The sequence below is a fragment of the Callithrix jacchus genome, chromosome 5 (assembly GCF_049354715.1).
Source record: "Callithrix jacchus isolate 240 chromosome 5, calJac240_pri, whole genome shotgun sequence".
Classification (NCBI taxonomy): Eukaryota; Metazoa; Chordata; class Mammalia; order Primates; family Cebidae; genus Callithrix; species Callithrix jacchus.
The window spans coordinates 160479410-160502947 of record NC_133506.1 but is presented as its reverse complement, the minus strand read 5'-3'; the positions used below and the strand labels follow the sequence as shown (position 1 = coordinate 160502947).

General features: G+C 37.5%; 1 protein-coding gene across 6 annotated transcripts in view; it reads right to left on the bottom strand.

The window, feature by feature from the left end:
• The window catches only part of NAA16 (N-alpha-acetyltransferase 16, NatA auxiliary subunit), a 60572-nt gene that overhangs the window by 5403 nt on the left and 31631 nt on the right, over positions 1-23538 (bottom strand). For 4 of the 6 annotated variants that reach the window (XR_013536231.1, XM_002749003.6, XM_035302557.3 and 1 more), the window contains 6 exons: positions 16290-16362; positions 13592-13761; positions 13101-13253; positions 10096-10224; positions 4370-4583; positions 2694-2887 (listed from right to left, as the gene is read on the bottom strand). Coding sequence is in view for 3 of the 6 variants with exons in the window: in XM_002749003.6 (XP_002749049.1) it covers positions 2694-2887; positions 4370-4583; positions 10096-10224; positions 13101-13253; positions 13592-13761; positions 16290-16362 (933 nt within the window). In the remaining 3 variants the exon portion in view is untranslated. Of the gene's footprint in view, positions 1-2693; positions 2888-4369; positions 4584-9399; positions 9542-10095; positions 10225-13100; positions 13254-13591; positions 13762-16289; positions 16363-23538 lie in introns of those variants that run through there. The other 2 variants (XR_013536229.1, XR_013536230.1) reach the window with 2 other exon arrangements.

The following is a 23538-nucleotide window of genomic DNA, read 5'->3' as shown; positions in this document are numbered from 1 at the left end:
AATGCCCTTTTATAAAATGACAAAACTGTTTCCATTCTCCTCACAATGACTGCTAACCTTGGCTTCTGTAAACTGCTAGTTTACTTTGCAGAATGCAGAGAGGTAAAGCTGCAAACCTTCTCTTATCTGTAACTGCCAGAATTGCTGGCCTTTGTTTACCGGTAATGACCAGAGTGAGCACCCCCAGATAATTCCATCCTGGCGCCAAGCAACTAAAAAATCTGTAGACCCCACACCTGCCCAAATAATGTATAAACTAATGTTTATCTTGACTTCTGTAAACCACTTAAGGGGAAATCGGAATGACAAAAGTCCCCTGGCCCTTGGAATGTCCGGAACCCCCTCACCCTCCTATCTGCCCGGGAGGTGATTGACAGTCCTTGAAATGTCTGAAGACTTTCATCCCCATCCTCGCTCCCCACTCCCAAGGTGGTTTTGTGGGTATAAAAAGGTCTTGTCACCCTTCTTTCTCTGCCACGGGTTGGAGAGACGTGAGTCCTCCGTGGTCGCCGGCAATAAACCCTGCAATTTGGCATACTTTTGTCTTGGCGTTGACTTTCTGTGCTCGGTCCGATATAACATAAGTACATCATGATTTCTTTTTTCCTTATTTGTTTTAAAAATGTTTCTGTCCAGTATCAATCTTTCCACTGTTTGCTTTGGTTTCAATGCCTGTATCACAGAAGGGTCCATGTCATTAAAAGCCACAAATAGTCTTGAATAATCGAAACCCTTCTGCCAGACTGTCTAGTGTCTGTCTGTTTTTTGGCACTGCTGCTTCTACATTTTCTTCCTGATCATCTAGCAATGGTTTGGAAGCACCCATCTCCATCAGGTTGCTGGATATAGTGTGGTGTCTATTAGCTCTTGAATTTCTCCAGGTTCCCTCATCTGGAAGCCCTTTATCACCGTCTCCATTTTGTTTGTTTGCCATATCCACAGTCTCTTTTACGATTTCCTTGATTGGCTCTGTCATCAATCCTGTGAAGTTGTACACAACATCTGGACGCCAGCAGGGATTTATTGCTTCAGTCTTCATGGCTTCCAAGGCTTTTTCTGTAACAATGATGGCATCCTCAATGATGTAATCCTTCCAGACTTTCATAATGTTCTGTTGAACATTATGAAAATAGCATTGAAAATCCTTTCCATAAAGTACCACGCATAATGAGCCTTAAAGGTCCTTATGACCCCCTGATTCGGAGGCTGAATTAGAGAAATGTTTGGGGTCAGGCAGGCCACTTTTGCACTTCTGGTGATGAACTCATGAGGTTCTGGGTGGCTAGGGACTCTGTCCAATATCAAAAGAACTTTAAAAGGCATTCCCTTACTGGCAAGGTGCTTCCTCACTTCAGAGACAAAGCACTGACGGAACCAATCCAGAAAAAGGTCTCATTGTCCAGAACTTTGTCATAAAACCAAAAGACTGGCAGCTGTTATCTTTCCCTTCAAGGGTCGGGGTTAGCAGCTTTATAGATAAAGGCAGCCAAGATCATAATCCCAATGGCATTTGCATAAAACCGTAGAGACAGCCCACCCCTTTCTGCCTTAAATCCTGGTGCTCACTTATTTTCCTTACTAATAGATGTCCTTTGTGGCTTTCATTTTATTTCCTGCGATAGGGCACTTGTTGTCTACATTAAAAACCTGTTGAGGCAGATACCCCTTCTCCTCAATGATTTTCTCAATGACATCTGGAACTTCTCTGCTGGCTGTTGGTGAGAAATGGATTCTTCTGTTACCTGGACATTTTTTAAGCCAAACATCTTTCTAAAATCATCAAACCATTCTTTATTCTACCCTTGAACTTAAAACCTATATTGTTCAAGGGTCAACTGTATTAGACTTACAGTGAATAAACCAGAAAGCTAAATATTTCCTTAAATCTGATCCCAAAATAAGTATTAACACTTGATAAAATCCTGGAGATGAGGTGCTATCTCTTTGTAGCTAAAACATATCTAAAACATAAGGTAAAGTGATTCCACACGTAATGGACAATTGTATTCTGCTGTAACAAATTACCAAATATTTAGTGACTTAAAACAACACACTTAGTATGTTATAGCTCTTATAGATTAAAAGCCCAACACAGGTCTCTCACTGGGTTTACAATCAAGGTGTCAGCAGGACTGCATTCTCCTTTGGAGACTCTAAGGGGAAATCCATTCAATGGTTTTTTCAGCGTCTACAGACTGCCCACATTCCTTAGCTTGTGGTACCCTCCTTCCATCTTCAAAGCCAGCAACAACAGATTGAGTCGTCCTAACATTGCATCATTCAGACCTCTGCTGCTGTCATCCTCAACTTTTCAGGTCCCTTTTGATGATATTAGGACCACATGGACAATCAAGGCTAATCTATCTTGAGATCAGTTCATTACAACCACAAATTCCATCTGCCACCTTAATTCTCCCTTGCCATGAAAGGTTACATATTCACAGGTTGGCGTAATCAGAACACAGACACCTTTGCAGGGCCATTACTCTGCCTACCACGATTACAACGCTATGTATAACTTGAATTAGCCAAAATTTGTATATTGTCACTCAAAGATAATTGATGGCTGTCATAACAACCTTGAAATATTTCAATTGGCTTCTTACAGATTTAAATAAAGCATGTTAACTGTCAGAATGGAACCTAATAGCATAAATTTTACCAAATAACAAAAAGAGTAAGAGCCATCTCACCCTTTCTAATTTTTCAGGTATAAGTTCTTCCTTAAGACCGCTGGCTTCTTCTTCTTCTTCATCTCTTTTTTTCTTTTGATTTTTCTGTTGACGTTCTCTTTCCGCATGCTTTCTTTCTTCTTCTAGTTTAGCCTTTTTCTGAGCTCTCCTCTGCTTGCTAAGCATTTTCTTCAGTTCTTTGGCTGACAGGTTTTCTATAAATATCCAAATGAACAAAAACTCTGAGTCAGTGTTGGCATTTCCTCATATTCTTCCGTAATACATCCTGTTAGTATGGTAGCCCCTTGGTATCGGTGGGGGGTTGGTTCAGTACCCTCTCGCCCCCCACAGATGCCAAAGTCCACTGATACTCAGGCCTGTGATATAAAATGGCACAGTATGTGCAAAAAACCTATGCACATCCTCCTGTCTACTTTACATTAGATCACCTTTAAATCTTGCACCTTCCTTTTGCTTTAAGTTGCATGTAACGACTTCACTTTTTCATAAATTATATGCCCAAAACAGTGTAAATGGTACGTAAGTAGTTGTTACACTGTATTGTTCAGGAAATACTAATAATGACAAGAAAAAAGGTTGTACATGTTCACTACAGATGCAACATAAAAACATACACTCCTGATTTGTGGTTGACAGAATCCACCCATGTGGAACCCACAAAAATAGAGGGCCAACTAACTGTATGCTTTTTTTTTCTGTTTTTTGGCTGGGCAAGTAGGAACACAGAGACAACTACATGAAAGATTTTAGAAAATGTATCCCCAGTGACTAGCACAAAATCTGGCACAAAAGGAACAGCCAGTAAATGTTGCATTAACTAAAACTGACCAATCGTAGCTCAGTTCTGCCTCCTATACAATGACTCCTACACTCTGTCCTTCTCAGTATCAAGTCCCAAAAGTAGCCTCCTCTTGGGAATATTTCAAGAATGAGATAATACAAATAAACACCTGTGATCTCTAAACACTATATGAATATTAAGAATGAACAGTTACCTAGGAATATTTGAGATAGTTACCAAGGCACATTTCATGCTAACTAATCAACTATTTCTTTTTAATAGAAATGTATCTTCATGCTATTTCTCAAATGTTCCTAGATATTAACATTCTAGTGAATAAAAAGTTGTATAGATATTCTTATTTTTAATGAAGTAGGTACTAGAAATTTTAAGGTTATACATTTTTCCCTAAGAGGCTCAAAGGTATTCTCAGTTACAATTTTTTTAAAAAAAGGAAAGAAAAAAGCTAGCCCACAGACATTTTATGCTTCCTAAACTCGTCTTTTTAAAGTTTGTGTAGATTGGGTTCATGCTATGCTGCCCAGACTGGTCTTGAACTTCTGGCCTCAAATGATTAGCCTGACTTAGCCTCCCAGAGTACTGTGATTACAAGCATGAGCTACCACACCCAGTACCTAAATTGGTCTTTCTGAAGATAAAAATAAGAAAAATTCTAAGTGATTCCATTTAAGTAATCTAGAAGCATCAGCTACAGAATACCATCCCACTTTTTTTTTAAACTCTCTCCACAACTTCTTTGCTTTTTGGCATATCAGTTATCTAATGTTTTTCTTCAACTCCAACAGACAATATATTAACATTTTCTATGTATTATCTATGCCAATAGCATCATGAAATTTAGTGTCCTTTTAAAATTAAGTTCCTGTTCAGTTACCTGAGTTCATTTCTTGTTGTTTGCTTTCATTGGTTAAGGGATTATCATATAATTTCAAGTATATTTCAATTGCTGATCTAGCAGCCTTGAAATAAAAGGCATGTCTTCTGAGTATGTCTTCTAATCTCAAAAGGTCAACATAGGCACGAAGAGTCATCTTTCTCATGCAGTATGTATGGAAGTCGAATTGGTCATCGGTTATCTCAAAAAAATGCTTAAAAACAAAATCACAAAATTAACCTTTACATTTATGTCAGTAATGTCTACCTTTAAAAAAAAAAAAAATGTAAAAAGCCCCAAAAACAACTTAAACAGTCACAATTTTCACTTAGCTGCCCTCTCCAGTGTTTATCACCGTAAAGGATATGAATATTTTTTGCACTCGACTTGAACTTTCTCTTCCTACAAATCATGTTTTGTGATGATACTCAACTTCTATGTAAGTCAAAAGATCAGGTTATTTTTAAACCTGAAAATTAGTATATGTTAATATTTTAGTTTTTATGAAATACTTTTTCCTCCATATTCCCTAAAAACCAGCATGGCACAGTTTAACAGAGCTCTGAATGAAGACTAAATATGCAAAGGTTCACACTAAATATTTACAAATCCGACTGCTCTACTCAACTCTACGCTTTTCAAGGGCAATCCTTACCATCTCTATTCCCACTGCCTGCCACACGGCCTAATACATAGCAGACGTTCAATAAGCACAGTATTTGCTCACTCAAGAGACAAGCTTCTTATTAGGCATGTGACCCTGAATCAGCCTTTTAATTTCCTAGACTCTTATTTAATCTAAGTTAAGAATAAAGAAATCTATACAGCCAATTTCTTAAGGTTGTTAAAGAATCAAATAGCATATTTTAAAGTTCATTTTCAACAGTAAACTGTTATATAAATGCAGAGCTTCATGGTTTTCTCTTACTCCATAAGCTCCCATTAACCTACCTACATTCTATTTTAGCAGAAGTTCTGAATCTGGAGTCTATATATAAACAAATATAAAAACTTCTTCCTAAGGAGATAGCTCAAAGCTTTCATCCAATTTTCAAAGGATCCAGGGCCAAAAGAGGTTAAGAACTAATTTCTTCCATAAGAGGTGAACACTAACCCTCTGTGCCCCCCAAACAAAATTTTATACTTGTACTGTTTCCCCTGTATGCATTTCCATCTCTGACTTCTTTTTCCATACTTCAGTTTCTCCAAAATCATACAGAAAAATGAGTGATTCAATACACCAATATAGACCAAGCTTTCCTACTAGTTCGTGTTCCCTCTGTCCTGGAGATAGTTAAGTCACTGTGCAGAGGACACATTAGTAATTGTCCATAATCATCTGATAATTATCTTGGTAATTAGAAACACACTATACACAGAATTACATTAACTACCTGAGACTTTAAGAGAAAAATTGTAAGAAGAATAAAAGTACATAGCATGGAGGGCAAGAAACAGAAAAAGTGAACATTTCACATTAGTTTATGACTAAAAAGCCATGCTTTACTGATGTTATATTTGAACACTGCATCCTTCCCATCAATAACATCAAATTATAAATAATAACATGAACTTGTTTTTTTTAAATCAAATGATTACATATTTCATAAAGCTGTAGTGGTTTCTCTTAATGTAAATCAAATTACAACTAGCACCACAAGAATATTTTAAAAAATTCAATACAGTTAACTAAGGAAAAATGGCAGCACTAAAAGTCCTGGAACACATAATCAGATGAAAACATCTAAGAGATTACAGGACATTTTTTCAGGTTGAGAAACATCTGAAAAAACGCAGATGACAAACTTCAAGAGATATTCCTAGCAGCATTAATAACAGAGATTTTCAGTCAAGTCTTGGAGGGGGCCGTATGTAACCACAAATATTTAAGCCACCTCTTTATCAGTAACAGCCCATAGGCTGCCTCTCTCCAGTTAACGTCTTCCATATTGGGTGACCAACTTATTCTAGTTTTCCAGAGGCTCTCTCAGTTTTTCCACTGAAAGCACTGTGTCTTGGGAACCCACTAAGCCTCAAGCAAACCTGGCTTGTTAATCACTCCATAATAAACTAATGGTGGTAGACAGAATACGGCTAAATTAAAAAGAAGTGGGATACTGCCACTACAGCCGACTATAATAATTGCTTTTGAAAGAAGCAGTGTATTGCAGAATACTACATAGAAACAACCAAATAATGTTGGGTTGAATTTTTTTAACTTTTTGTTTTGGGTTATAGATACAGAGGAAGTAGCAAAGGTCCTACATATGCCCTTCCCCCAGTTTCCCCCAAAGGTTACAGCCTACATAACTACAATACAGTATCAAAACCAAGAAACTGACATTGGTACAATGTCTATATAGTTCTATATGATTTATCATTTGTAGATTCATATAACCACTACCATTAAGAAACACAGAACTACTCCATCACCACCAAGCTCCCCTTTGGGTTGATGTTTTAGTCTCTAAATTTGTAAACCATAAAAATATGCTACATGTCACTAACAGATAGAGTTAGTTTCCCTGTACCTTTTGGCCAAGTATGAAGGGTGTGATAAAAATCACTTAGCTCACTGCAGCAAACTATGTATTCAAACCTTAACATATAGCTCATGCCCTAAACTCTTTCCCACTAAGCAAGAATTAGGAAAAGCTGTTCACTGCTTTAGAGTGTTATGTTTTTATTTTTTAAAAAAACTCCTCATTAGGCCCTCTCCTTCCCATTACCTCTTAGAGTTCCTGGATGTGACTAATAAGAGCTAATACAAAGAAAAAGAAACAAAAACCTCTGGACTTAAAAAAGAATAACTAGGTCAAAAATAAGCAACTCAATTTACTTAATAGGGAATCTGTCATTATAAAGCACGTGTCAATTTGATAAAGATAAAGATACAACAGAAGAATAAAATTACGATCTTCCTATGGGTTAGAGCTATCAGAAATCCTAGGTCTTATCAAAGAGTTAGAAATACATACATTGGCCGGGCACGGTGGCTCACGCCTGTAATCCCAGCACTTTGGGAGGCCAAGGCGGGTGGATCACGAGGTCAAGAGATCAAGACCAACCTGGTCAACACGGTGAAACCCTGTCTCTACTAAAAATACAAAAACTTAGCTGGGCATGGTGGCGCGTGCCTGTAATCCCACCTATCAGGAGGCTGAGGCAGGAGAATTGCCTGAACCCAGGAGGCGGAGGTTGCGGTAAGCCGAGATGGCGCCATTGCACTCCAGCCTGGGTAACAAGAGCGAAACTCCGTCTCAAGAAAAAAAAAAAAAGAAATATATACATTGTTGCCCTGCTTCAAATATAAGTCAGCACTCTAAAATAATAATCCAATCACCAGAAGTCTAATAGTAAAAGATAAAATGCAAAGAAAGAAAACTCAATTCTTGAAAGATAAAATAGGTTAAAATGTTATTCTGAACACCAGTTTACATCTGATAGTTTGAAGAAGGTTATTTTGTTTTAATAAAACTGAAGTTTCAAACATCAGATTGGGTTGGACTACAAAACCTTAAAATACAACCCTAAAATCTTATGAGGAGGGACAAGATGAAAACAGAAAAGATACTACACTTGCTTATTCTAGAATTATAATGTTTCAAATTCAATTACTAAGAGCTTATGGAGTATGTACCCTGGCTGAAACTGCCTTCAACAAAAGAACTCTTGAATGACTTCTTCAAGGCAGAAAAGACCTAACCCTTATTTGAACTTATTTCTCAATTCACTAACTCTCTATTTAGAAGGTAAATGCAGTATTTCTGTATTTCTGAAAGGTGTTCCTGTCCTTATTAAAATATTTAAAAATCAGGTATAAGGTAACTCATGCAGATACCTATTATAATAAATCTAAAGTTTATAATATTCCTAAATCCTTCCAACGATATCACTAAGAATTTTAATTATATTAGAATTAAGAAGCATTAATCATTCCATCAACCTATTTAGTCACCCTATTTATATGAAACACATTTCTACATATAACCACACATGTAGAATATACATATTAACTCTTAGAGTTGTATTCTTTGCTTTTAGTGTGGATCTATTCATTATCAAAGACTAGCTTACAAGTGGCACAGAGTAGGCTCTTTTCTTGTTTGTTTCTACTTCTTTCTAATCTCAAATGTTAACAGTAAGCCCTGCAGCTTCCAGTGATAATAACGTAACATGACCAGAGGATGATGATTTTTAATCTATGACAACCAATGATTTTTCTGTAGTTTCTTTCTTCAAAAATGCTTTTTACCAATTAATTTCTTGAGCTATGCCAATAGTTTATCTGACATTATGGAATTTTTTCCATGCAAATCAGCCAAAATCACTAAAAATTTAAAATTAGAAAGCATAATCTAAATGAAACTTAGTAACAGAAGATCTGCTTATCATATTCTAAAAATTCTCAAAAAATATTTAAAAGAATAAAGCAATATAGTCATCAATGTTAGAAATGGAATTCAAGTTCAAGATCCTTAGGATATGCAAATTTCATTTAAACAGAAAATTTGGTAAATTTCTAGTTATGGTCTTACTGAAATTACTAATTCATAAGTGCCCAGCAGCCTCTTCATAAGGGAAACAATTTACCTCTCACTCAGAATGTCCTAGTTAATAAAAATGTATCTTTCCTTAATAACAAGCAGAATGCTTGCAAAATAATGGTCCTTTAAGGAGTGTCAAAACAAGCTAGTGCTCTGCGGTTTTATCAAGGAAACAAGAACCTGATTTAAACTAGAACGCTTGGATATTTCACCTGTCATCCCAAGGGCTTTATATTTTTCAAGGAGAAGATGAGGAGGATTTTTCCCAGAGATACAGCCATCAAGCCCAGGCTTAAAAGGGCATGAAAAACAAACAAACAAAAAACAAAAACATAGCAAAAATTCAGTTATTTTTAAAAATGCTTGGGTATAACCCTAGTTCCAGTCCCCATCAAAAGCCACCCCGTAAAATTTAGCCTTCCTTGTGGGTAACCTCGGAAGTTTCACCTGGGAAAAAGGCCACCGTGCAGACATCAGGCTCACCTGACTACGATGCCTGTGGTTCTATACTGCGTCAGATGGGAACAGTGGTGCCGACTGCCCCCACAACTGAGGGCTGCTGAGGACTGCCTCAGGGGTGCATTTGCGGCTCTTTTCCTCCTGTGGTCCATGTGGAAGGAGAGTGCTTCAGAGATGACAAAGAACAGGAAAACAAAAATTCACACAAAGGAAAAGAAAAGTCCCCTCACTAAGGCACATCACACACATAATCCTCAAAGCAAGCAATAAAATAAGCCTGCAAACTGGCCACAGATTGTTATACAGAATAATGAATGTGAGAGCAAATATCCTGGGAAGACAAACTGGAGAGAGGCTGACTGCGGACCAGATCCTGATGTTTTAAATGGGAAAGAGGTTGCCTTCAGCTGTGTGTCCTCTTAGGATGGTGATGAATATCAAATAATGGCCTAATTAGGGAACAGAAATTCTGAATTTATGTTAATAGCAACAATCCTTTACTAACAATCTTTTTCCTTCAGACAAAAATATACAGACATGTCAAAAGCATAACCGTTTGAGGATCGTTTACAACTTTCGAATGTAAAGGTTAAAGATCAAGAATTTGTTTCACAATGAAGCTCCCAGAGTAGTTAGAAGAGGCAGATGACCCCATGTAGAAATCTACCTGCTTTTTATCACCTTACAGAGAAAACTGAAGTCGAAATTCTACCAACTTACCCTTTCTACTTCATGACATTTTTTCAAGGCATCCCCGTATTTCCCCAGACGCTGATAAGCTGAAATGCATTCTGTCTGAAACCACATGCACTGCATTTCATTCAGATTTTCCATGGCAGATGTTCCTTCCTGAAATGGAAGCATTCAAAACTATAGAGAGCAAACAATAAAACAGATCCTAAAAAACAGCAAACGATAAAACATTTCCTCTTTTACAACTAGGGCTACGGTACTATTATGACAACAGCAGCAATTAGCAAATATATTAGTATGTTTCCAAACATGGTTTTAAAATTACAGTAGTCCCCCCTCACTCAAGGTTTCACTTTCCATGGTTTCAGTTACCTACAGTTGACCATGGTCTAAAAATATTAAAGGGAAAACTGCAGAAATTAAACAATTCGTAAGTTTTCAACTGCATGCCATTCTGAGTATCGTGATAAAATCTTGCACTGTCCCACTCCATCCCACCGGGACATGAATCATCCCTTTGTCTATGCTACCCACACTGTCTATGCTACCCACCTGTAATTTTAGGAGCCATCTCAGTTATCGGATGGAAAACACACACATACATAAGGTCTTATTTACCCAGTTCTGCTGGGGGTATTAACACTCTTCATTTAAAAGACTCCAAATTACCAAATCTTAGTTTTTAAACACTAAAGTTTTTATTTCAACTATTTAAGAAAGCAGTCATATGAAGTATTGCCTGTCTTCTGCCTTTCAGGCAAAAGTGATTTCAGCATTCCTTGCTGACTTGAGGTCACTGTGATGTATAACCAGTGCGTGTCAAATCTGTCAGTAATAGTTGCAGGCCTGTTTTTTGGTCTCCCAGCGTCCCACCTCTATTGTCACTTTCCTTGTGCCCATGTCTGCTTCTATCAGGAACTCCTGTTTCATGCCAACTCTTCTACTTTGATATTTCTCCTTTGAGGTAGGCTGACAAAACCAAATAACTGAATTTGTTAATTCAGTCTCAATAAAAATTCTGAGAGGAATGTGAGACATAAATTAACCAATTTTAAGTGCAAGGATACTCAAGCTTTGTCGCAGTCTAGAAGAGACATTTAAAATATATTTTGCATGACCCCAGGAAAGAATGGCAAAGGTACATTTCTATAAATGATTTCAGTCTACAGTTCTTTTCACTCACATTTTGTGTATTAGTTCAATTTTCAAAACACATTAAAAGCCTAAAAACTAGTTTATCTCTGGGTGAAAAGAATTACTGACGTATTTTATGCCTTCATTATGGATGTGCATATTTTCCATTTTGTATAATGGTCACATATTTTTATAAGAATTCTGTATTACTTTTCATTTCAAAAAAGTTTATCAACTAGAACTATCCAACATACATCAGCAACTGTGTACAAAAATTCTAAACAGAAAAATCTGCAGGAAGGAAATATGCACACGTCACTCATTTATCAGTAAGCAGATATATCCTGATTATTCAGGGCGATTTGCAATTTTCTTCCCCCACCACACATCACGGATTTGCCTGGCCAACAGACTAGTGTGGATAAAGCGAACAAGCTCGCCATACGGCATGGCAACTTGTCAAAAGTGGATGATCAGAGGCAGTTATGACGAGACAGCCAAGCCACAGATTTTGATGACTATGCTCCTTAAATAACCAACTCCTCTCACCTTCTTTCTCATTCTCCTATGCCTCTGAAGATGCATCGCAGTGTCTTTGGGTTCTTTTGTTTTCTTAAAAACCACTGAACTTCTTTAAGTTAGATTCAGTATCCCTTATCAGAAATGTCTAGAACCAGAAATGTTGCAAAGCTTCTCAAATTTTGGAATATTTGCATTATACTTACTGGTTGACCATCCCAAATCCAAAAATGAAAAATCCAAAATGCTCCAATGAGCATTTCCTTTGATCATCATGCCAGTGCTCAAAACATTTCAAATTTTGAACCATTTTCGAGTTAGGATTTTCAGATTTGGGACGCTCAACCTGTATATTTCATATTTAACTGTATTTTACTTTAAATCTCTACCTTGGCCTTCCAGGTGGTACTTTTCTCTGAAAACGTAATTGGTTTTATGTTTATTCCTTGTACTCGCTCCTTAATTTCAAACCTGTGATATTGTGGAAAGGGCACCGAAGACTTTGAAGCCAGCGCTATTTACTATGTGGTAACTGGGACTATAGGCACATGCCGCCATGCCCAACTCAATTTTTCTCTTACACTTTATGCTTCTGGTGTCAAGAAACGCTTCCTACCTCAAGCATGAAGAATGCTTCTTTATCCTAGAGATAAACTCCTATATGTTTTCTTCTGTAAGTGTGAAAGGTTTGCTTTCCATATTGGATCTTTAATCCACCTGGAACTGATTCATGTACAGCAAAAGAGAGGGATATTGGGTTTTTCTCCCCCAGTAGGAGTAACTAATTGTCCCAGCAACATCTTTTCATCTCTCATTTTTACAGTACCTCTGGGTATATCCCATTTTCCAAATATGTATGAAATCTGTTTCTCAGCTTTCTACTCTGTTCCATTAGTCTACTTATATTTTTAACCATACACATATATTATAACATAACAGAAAGTCTACGTGGAAAGGATATAAAGGGATGGTAAAGGAGGGAAAGGAAAGGAACGGATGTGTAGCCCAACAATCTCAGGAAACTTAAATTCCTGAATGTCACAGAGACTAGTTCACAGCAATTAGTTCTACACAAAAAGAACTCTATGAGCAAGTCAAAAGTAAGACAGAATTAAAAAGCAGTCACAAATTACTAGGGGGACAAAGAATTTGAGATATAAATCAAATTTTACACATAAGTGCTAAAGTATGGCATACTGTTTATACGTGAACCAAGATATTTTGCTCTTGCTATTGTTCTTTAACCATCCCCTGCCAGAAACATATACACAGATGCACACAGTAAGAAACCATCTTAGGAAATGGTTATGAACTTCAGTGGCAAACTGCACAAAGCGTCTTCGCTTAGACAATTACGTGCTCATTATGCTGCTTCCTACCCTTGTGAACTTGGAGCACATTTCCTCTGCTTCTTTGATCATATTTGCTCGCAGCATGTATTTTGCACATTTGGAATTGATAAATCTATCAGCTGTGTCCAAAGACTGTGCTTCATCCATCCACTTTGCAGCTTCTCTGAGATTACCTATATGCTATAAAAGATAAAATACATCACAATTTATAATCAAGAGAGTATGAATACAATAAAGTGGAAAATAATTTGCACAGGGAAAATAGAAATCTGTCACAATTTCTGTCAAATTTACTTAGAAATTAAAATTACAGTTCGTATTTACTAAGAGCTCAAATGATTACATATCTAATTAAACACTGATTACACAATTAATATACATAAAACTACTCAAAATTATTAGAGTATTAGAAAAAGATTATCAGGATGCCCTAGAAATTATTTCCACAAAGAAAGAACTCCAAGGATTTTTAGAGTAGCTGAATTCTTCAACTACCAAAGGCAGGATTGAGATTTTACCTTGTAAATTTTTGCTTTCACATAGAATAATTCTATTAAAGTTGGAGTACTAGCGATTGCAGCATTAATATAATCCAAAGCCAAAGAATACTGTCCAAGTTTATCAAAGTGCTGTGCCAGGAAATACTGAACCCAGAGCAGTGTTGTCGGGGGCTCCTTCTCCCCATTCTCTGCAAGCAAACAAGTATTAAATTATCAAAAACAAACCGCATACTTTCCTCTTTTTCATAATAAAACTAATGACTATTGCAATAATAATAAGCAGGAAAAACTCAGCAAACACTGCTAATTTCAAAGAAGAAGTACGACTTCATCAAGTTTAAAAAGTGGCAGCCAGGAAGAGAAACAAGATTGTACTCTGACAGGCTTCTAACCCCAATCTCACTCCAAAGAATGCTGGGGAAAAGACATATATCAGTCTAATTCTGTGAACTCTCAGCCTGAAAGCAAAAGGGCAGTAAGACTAGGAAAAGTCAAGGAAAATAACTTGGAAAGAGATTTCCTAACTACCACTGCAAGATTTCAGCAGAGGCAAGAACTGCCAAACTGCCATGGCTTACCATTTTCCAGGCCTCAATACTAAATAAGGGATACCCAAAGTTGAAGACTATGACCTATAGGAAGAAGATACACCCGACAAAGTAGAAATAACCCTGCCATCTGACAAAAATCTAAGAAGAAAAAACACAGCATAGTCCTCGTAGAAAAGCTGTCACATTAGCTGAGTCCTATCCTGTTCCCATCCTGCACGCTCTAACTCCAGAGGAGTAGATAAAGAAATACCAAGCTCTCAAAATGGATTTCAGAAGGGAAGACATACAGGTATAAAAATGAGGAGGAAAGAGTGAATACCCACACTACATCAAAACAAACAGGTCTCCTAGCATAGCTGACCAAATAACATGATAATGTAAACACACTATAGCACACATTAAAACACAAATAATAAAATAAAGGCAATGAGTTAAGCATCTATTTTGTTCCTCTTATATAAACTATATTTTAAGGGAACCAAATATTTGATGTAGGAAAGTTCTTTAGAAGAAAAATTCCAGCTAGCAAATGCAGAAGATAGGATCAGAATGAACAAGGGATCTAGGCAATGATCTTCAATGGCTGAGAGACCAGTAAGAAATTTTTGTCTCATTTTGTCACCAAGGCTGGAGTGCAGTGGCATGATCATAACTAACTGTAGCCTGAAACTCCTGGGTTCAAATGATCCTCATGCCTCAGTTTCCCAAGCAAATGGCACTACAGGTGAGCACCACCGAACCTGGCTAATATTTTAATTTTTTGTAGGGACAGGGTCTCACTTTGTTGCCTAGGCTGGCCTCCAAATCCTGGCTTCAAGAGATCCTTCTGCCTCAGCCTCCCAATGTTGGGATCACACGTGTGAACGACCGTGCCCCCCGCCGTCAAGGACCTTTTTAATGAGTATACCAGGCAAACATCTGAATCTTTATCAATCTTAACATCAAAAAAGAGAGACAACCAGAATGCCTCAAGCTTCCTGATATGATACAACAGGAAGCACAAAACACCACCTGTATTTAAACAGAACCTGAATCTAATTCAGCATGTAAACCTAACTATAACTTACAAAAAGTACGCATGACAGTAGAATACAGGTAATAATACCATGACTAAGAAATCAGCCATATCCAAAACATGGGATATGTAAGACAAATATCCCAAATGACTGTTTTTTTGAAAGGGAGGGGAGAGTTATTGTTCTAATTGTTCTAGATTAAAATAATGAGACATAACAATCAAATTATGGAGATCTAACAACCAAATATTTGGTGTGAACCTTAACTGGATCTATACTCAAATAAAACAAACATAAAGACTTCTTTTAGGTAACTGCGGAAATCTGAATGCGGACTGGGTATCAGATATTACGGTATGAGGTTGTGTGTGACATGGCACTCAGTGACTTCTTCTGTTTAAGTGTTTTAAATAGAGATGCACACTAAGGTATTTACAGATGAAATAGTAAGTCTGGAATTTGCTTTAAAAATACTCAAAGAGGGTGTGGCAGCTCATACCTATAATCCCAGCACTTTGGGAAGCTGAGGCAGGCAGATCGCTTGAGCTCAGGCGTTCAAGATCAGCCTGGGCAATATGGCAAAACCCCATCTCTACAAAAAAAACCCTCCCACACACAAAATTAGCCAGTCATGGTGGTACACACCTGTAGTCCCTGCCACTCAGGAGGCTGAGGTGGGAGGATCACGTGACCCCAGAAGTTCAGCTTGGGCAACATAGTGAAACCCCATCTCTTAAAAAATATTACAAAAATTCTGAAAGAGTATTTTAGTATTTATAGAATACTACAACTATAGAAAGAAAAAACCAAATTAAACAGGATTAAATGTAATAAGAGGGTAGAAAAAGCAAAGAATTTAGGGACTCAAGAAAAACAGGTTCCAATATAATCTAACTACATGGTCTTAGGCAAGCCATTCAAGGTCTCAAGTCTGTTTCCTCTGTTAAAACAAGGTTAACGCCCATCTCATGGGATTATGGAAAATTTAAATTAAGTAAGATGGAAAGTGTTCTCATTTCATTCACCAATTTGAAACCTATTTATTAAGTAGCCATTAGTTAGCACACATATAATATACACCAAAGAGCATTACTGTGATTAAAAATGAAATGAGTCATCAAATTCCAATTCAATCTAATTTAAACTTACCATGTGGGCTAAAAAAGTCACATGTTTTCAGAGAGGCTTCATAATTAGTAACAAGTTCCTGGATTATAGAAACCTGTTAAAGAAACATATTTTAAAAATTAAAAAATATCTTATTGAAGGTATTTTTACTCATTATGGTTTAAATTATATTTGAAAAATATATATTTCAGAACTATGAATTAATTAAAATGCTAGGGTGACTGCTTTGTCCCCATTCCCATTATGAATATTTCCCCTTAGAGACGGGGTGGGAAAAAAAATAATGGATACTGCTATTTTTATTAATAGTGTGACAGAACCTCATGAATTTTCATCTCAAAAAGTAATTCAAAGTTTTGAAGAACAAATTATCACTAGTTACTATAAAACCTTTTTTATCCAATACACAGATATTTATATAAATCTGATTACTTAAATGGATCAATCTGTCCATTATGTAAATATTCAGATTTTCTAAAACGTTACACATTACAAAAAAGTGAAATAATCCAAGGCTTGAAAATAAGTCATATTAAAAATGCCTCTTGTTTATTATTGTCAGCAACCCCACAATAACTGCATTGTACTTAATACAGTTATGGGTTTTCCCCAACCAATTTACTTGTCTACCGACTACAAAATAAGGTCTAGTGTTCACTTCAGCAGCACACACGCCAATATTGTAACCACGCACAGACTGACATGGCCCCTGTGAAAGGACGACATACACATTCATGAATCGGTCTGTATTTTAAAGGAAATAAGGTCTGCCATATTCCTTAACTGTTTTATGAAAAATGGAGCTTTAGACATCTTTATTTTCAGAATAAAACAATTATATTTCTTTTATTTCCCTAGGCCTCTTTACAAACTCACCAAAAGCCACTATGGTTCCCCTGACACTGAAGTGATTATGTGTCACCCAACTCCTGAACAGATTTTTGTATATATGGCTACAAAAGAAACCCCTTCGCGCATACCATTTACCATCAGAAGGTATGATTTAATTAGCTTTATTCTGAATCCAGATTACTCCCCACATTAAAGACACAGGACAGTGTCCATGAATCCACTGACCATCCCAGACACCAGTCAAAACACAAAAAAGGCCAAATTGCAACACTTTTCAGGCCTATATGATAGCCTTCTCACATGATGCTGCAGCATATGGCAGAATTCTCTCACATAGTTAAATGGACAGACAATGCAGAAATAAGACAGCAGCAGTAAGGAACAGGAAAGGCAGAGTGTGAAAAAAATTTACACACACTACGACTTCACTAAAACATGTATGTACAGATACCACATAGTCAAGGAAAATACAACCAAAGACATTAGGATGGTGGAAAATTGGCAGATTCTTTCTTTTTAAAAAAAACATAGATTGTTCAATTTAAAAACAGAGGGTCTGAAAGTATGATCTTCGGACCATTAATACCGCCAACATTAGTGTCAGCATCACCTGGCAACTTGTTAGAAATACTATTCTGTACAATCTGTTTTGGGGTGTGTGTGTGTGTGTGTGTGTGTGTGTGTGTAAGAGACAGGTCTCCCTCTGTCACCTAGGCTGGAGTACCGTGGTGTGACCATCAGTCACTGCAGCCTTGAACTCCTGTGTTCAAATGTCGTCCCACCTCAGCCTCCAAAGCAGCTAAGACTACTGGCATGTATTACCATGTCCTGCTAATTTTTGTTGTTTTTTAAAGATAGAGTCTCACTATATTGCTCAGGCTTGTCTTGAACTCCTGGGCTCAAACGATCCTCCTGCCACCACATACCAGAGTGCTGGGACTACAGGTGTAAGCCACCATGCCCAGCCTCTGTACAGTCTGTTTCTAACAAGCTGTCTGTAAATTCTGATACACAATTAAGGGTTTGAGAACCATTGATAAAAAGAAATTGCAAAAAGATTTTTACTATAAAGCAAAACAATTGTAACAAACATTTTTAACACACCATAACCTCCCCATCAATCTGATCTAGAATATCTGTAACTTAAAAACCTTTTTTACAGGCGTAGAAATTTAGTACTCAAGTTGTTTAACTTATGGAGGCAAATAATTTTTTTTCAGGAACTTGTGCCATCTACTGGTAGTTGCTAAAACTGCAACTAGAGGAGGCTTTTAAAAGGGTGGACTAAGGAAGGCATCTCCAAGGAAAAACCTATTTTTAAAGAAGTCAATTTTGACAATAAAGAGTACAACAAAATGGCAGGGAGTGGTGGCTCATGCCTGTAATCCCAGCACTTTGGGAGGCTGAGGCAGGCAGATCACCGGAGGTCAGGAGTTTGAGACCAGCATGAGCCACATGGAAAAACCCCATCTCTACTTAAAATACAAAATTAGCCAGGCGTGGCGGTACATGCCTGTAATCCCAGCTACTCAGGACACTGAGGCAAGAGAATCCCTTGAACCCAGGAGGTAGAGGTTGCGGTGAGCCGAGACTGCACCATGCACTCGAGCCTAGGCAACGAGAGAAAAAAAAAGGGTACAACAAAACACACACTGTTTACACATAAGTTATACATAATCCTTCATAAAAGAATATAATCACTGATAAATAAAACAAATTTCCAGATTCAGAATGTCAAAACAAGATGTGATGATGGGGGAAAAAAGATAATGGAAAATTCATATGAAATCTCCTACATAAAAAAAAAAAAGCGGGGGGGACTGGCTGTTCTGGTTCATTAGGCATACTTCTTGAATATATTTCATATATATATATTTTTTTGTTTGTTTGTTTGTTTGTTTGAGATAAAGTCTCACTCTGCTACCTAGGCTGGAGTGCAGTGGCATGATCTCAGCTCACCGTACCCTTTGCCTCCTGGTTTCAAGCGATTCTCCTGCCTCAGCCTCTCAAGTAGCTGGGGCTACAGTTATGCACCACCATGCCAGGCTAATTTTTGTATTTTTAGAAGAGATGGGGTTTCACCATGTTGGCCAGGCTGGTCTCAAACTCCTGACCTCAGGTCAGGTTATCTAACTGCCTTGGCCTCCCAAAGTGCTGGAATTACAGGAATGAGCCACCGCGCCTGGACAAATTTTATATCATAGTTACTTATTATTTTTATTTTTTGAAACAGGGCCTTACTCTGTCACACAGGCTGAAGTGCAGTGGTGTGAACTCTCCCTGCAACCTCCGTCTCCCAGGCTCAAGCAATCCTCCTGCCTCAGCCTCCTGAGTAGCTGGGACTACAGCCATGCACCACCACATGTGGCTAATTTTTGTGTTTTTTATAGAGACAGGGCTTTGCCCAGTTTTCTGGGCTGATCTCAAGCTCCTGACCTCAAGCGATCTGTCCACCTTGGCCTCCCAAAGTGCTGAGATTACAGGCATGAGCCACCACACCAGCCTTATAGTTAACTTTTCATTCAGTAATTAAGTGAACAATTCTCCATGAAAGTTAATCTAAGAAGTTTTACTCAAGTTTACTTACGATTTATATCTGAATTAGGTACTGTGTAATTTGACAAATTAATACGTAATAGCTATTCTTCTTTAAAATGGTGTTTTGTCTGTTATTTTAAAATCAAGAAAGTTAATCCACTTAAGTATCTGAGATCACACCAAAAACATAAATGGCCAACTTAAATTTTATGGCCGAAATTTTTCTTACAACATGAAAAATTTTCCAAGTTCAGCCACCTTCTCCTGGTTAAATACTTCCTTCTAACAGCTACATTAGATCAAGATGGAAGAAGCTTTATCTTCATGAACAAAATCTAACCTAGGATAATACTGTAAAATAACTGTTATAATTTCCTAAAGTATGTCCTTGACAAGCTTTACTTATGTAAGAGTTAAAAGACCTCTTTATTAACCTTAAAGACGAAGTCCCACATCATATCTGATACACAATTTTTTCATAATAAAGAGACAAATCACAGGTTTAAAATGTCAATGCAACATGAAGGTTACTAAATTAAGTACACTAGTTTATCAACAAAGACCAAAATTGCTGAATTAAGTTCTGATCCCGGCACAATGACTAGTGATGATTCTGGTGCTAAAGGGGCTAGTTATAGAGGCAAATTGTCCAAGAACAATGGACAATAACATCAAAGTACAGAGATGAGGTGTGAGAGGGGTGGGACTTACCACGTCATTGAGAGAGTAAGGGAAAAGTACCATTTCTTGAACATATTCAAACCAAGTACTCTACAAACTTTATCAGTTAATTAAAACACACATCAACCCTTTACATATTATTTTCCCCACTCTAGGATAATTCAGGTAATTGCTCAGAAAAAGTAAGTGATGGAGTCAGGATTCCAAACCAGGCCTGATTCCAAAACAATTCTCTTTTTATTTTACCAGTATTTCTCCAAAGGTGGTGCATAGAGTGAATGGGATGATTATCGTTAACTTGCCAATTGAATTTTTAACTTACGTTTTCATATTAATATGTATTATAACCCATGATTTTCATGACAAACGAAAAAGTAATCAAATTTGGTGAAAAACATTAAGTAAATAACACCACAGTGTTAATCTAGATTTGGTAAGAATCATGAAAAAATTAAGTGAATGTTGGCAGACATTACACTATACTAAATGCCTCCCTGCGCGGGAAAAGCATTTGTCTTTATTTTCCTCTACCAAATTTTAAAACTTAAAAGCCATTCACATACATCATTACATATGAGAATGTCTCAATAAAAATACTGCTAGATACTGTTACCTCTGTAAACAACACCCTCTGGAATTTTTAAAGATAAGATGGTATCTTATTATTTTCCTTTTAGTAAGAAATCCAGGATTTCTGGGTCCTGGAAATATTGCACAATAAAAAATTTAACATGGCCCTTTCTCTCCCTTACTTACAGCATCTGAGAAAAAATATTCCTTTGTATTGCACCGAAATACAAATCAAACTCTTCCTTTCCTTGATAATTACTAGCCCAACATGTCAACAGTAAAATTCTTTGTTAAGAAGGCTGTACTGCCAGGCACAGTGGCATGTGCCTGTAGTCCCAGCTACGAGGGAGGCTGAGGCTGGAGGATCGCTTGAGCCCAGGAGTTCTGGGTTGTAGTGCGCTATGCCCATCAGGTGTCTGCACTAAGTTTGGCATCAATACGGTGACCTCGTGGGAATGGGGGACCACCAAGTTGCCTAATGAGGGGCGAACCAGCCCAGGTCAGAAACAGAACAGGTCAAAACTCCAGTGCTGATCAGTAGCAGGATTGCGCCTGTGAATAGCCACTGCACTCCAGCCTGGGCAACATAGCGAGCCCCCGTCTCTTAAAAAAAAGAAGGCTGTCCTGTGCCTTGTGGAATGTCTAGCAGCATCCCTGGCATCCACACACTGGATGCCAGTAGCACAACTCACTGTGGTGACAATCAAAAACCTCTCCAGACATTGTAAAATGTCCCAGGGGGAAAAAATCCACTCCCCAACACCCTCAGTGAGAAGTACTGCTCTAAGGAGGACTTTCAAGATGGTTTTAAAACAGCAGATGAACTTCTGCAACAAAATAAACATCACCATATCTGGTTCCACTAAATCTGTAACATCTCTATGTCAAAACAAAAACAAACACAAGACAGGAAATGTTTCACACACATTGCTAGTGGAAATACAAACTGATGTTCACAACCTTGTGAAAAACTAATTGATCGTGTTTATCAAGAATCACAGAAATGTTCGTGCCCTTTACCCACTGAGTGAGAATCTGAAAGTCTATGAGAAGAAAATAATCCTAAGCAAAGTTACTGTAAAGATATTTAATAATAAAAACTTGAAAAACCAAACTCAACAATGAGGGGTTGGTTCTAAAAGGTTATGCAATAACTAGAAGAAATGATGATGAAGATTACATAACTACACAGTAAAAGCTTATCAAACTGCTGGGGCACGGAGGTGGTACAGGTAGTTCACATCTATAATCCCAGCACTTTGGGAGGCCAAGGCAGGCAGATCTCTTGAGTCCAGGAGTTTGAGACCAGCCTGAGCAACATAGTGAGACCCCATCTCTATAAAAATGTTTTTTAAGGCCAGGCGTGGTGGCTCACGCCTGTAATCCAAGCACTTTGGAGGCCAAGGTGGGCAGATCACCTCAGGTCGGGAGTACAAGACCAGCCTGACCAACATGGTGAAACACAGTCTTTTTTTTTATTTTAAAAAAATGTTTTTTAAAAAAGGAACTGCTAGGAGGAAAAAGAAGAACAAAATTTTACAGACAAAATGACTACAGCTGCATAGATACACCACAATTAAATTCACAGGAAAAATAAAACTGTCATAGGAATTACATTAAAAATACTTTTACAGCTAGGCATGGTGGCTCCCACCTGTAATCCCAAGCAGCTGGGATTATAGGCTCCTGCCACTATGACCAACTAATTGTTTTCATTTTTTGTAGAGACAGAGTCTTATGTTGCCAGGCTTGTCTTGAACACCTGGTCTCAAGCAATCCTCCCGCCTCAGCCTCTCAAACTGCTAGATTACAGGTGTGAGCCACCATGCCTGGCAAGCTGTCCCTTTTTTCAGTATGTACTACCAGAACATTTAAAGGTGGTTATTACCTATAAACACACAACTGATATTTTCAATGAGGTGATATCCACAAAAAATTTAGAAATATTCTTACCATTATCTTCAGTAAAAATTGTATTATTTCACTAAAGCAATGAAAGATGTTGGAATCCCTATGCCATATATAGCAACCTAAGCTGTTTTAGTTTAACACTGCTTAACAGGTTTAAGGTATATAAAAAATAGTCTCTAGAATTCATAATTTTCTACTTTCCCTGAAAGAAAAAATGTAACTGCTAAAAAATTGTAAGTAAAAAGAAATAGAGAAAATATAAAAAGAAAAAAAAACTATGCCAAGATAAAAACCTAAAACAAAAGTACAGAGTTGAAAGTTCAGGGTCTACATAAAAACTAATTTTTAAAGTCTTTTTGTTGCCATGTTTTACCAGGGATGCCACTTAAAATATTATGTGAGGCCAGGCGTGGTGGCTCACGCCTGTAATCCAAGCACTTTGGAGGCCAAGGTGGGAGGAACACTTGAGGTCAAGAGTTCAAGACCAGCCTGGCCAACATGATGAAACCCCATCGCTATTAAGATTACAAAAATTACCCAGACGCAATGGCATGCACCCACAGTCCCAGCTATTCAGGAGGCTGAGGCAGAAGAATGGCTTAACCTGGGAGGCGGAGGTTGCAGTGGGCTGAAATCACACCACCACACTCCAGCCTGGGTAACAGAGTGAGACTCCGCCTCAAAAATAAAATAAAACATTATATGAGTAAGTGCTTTA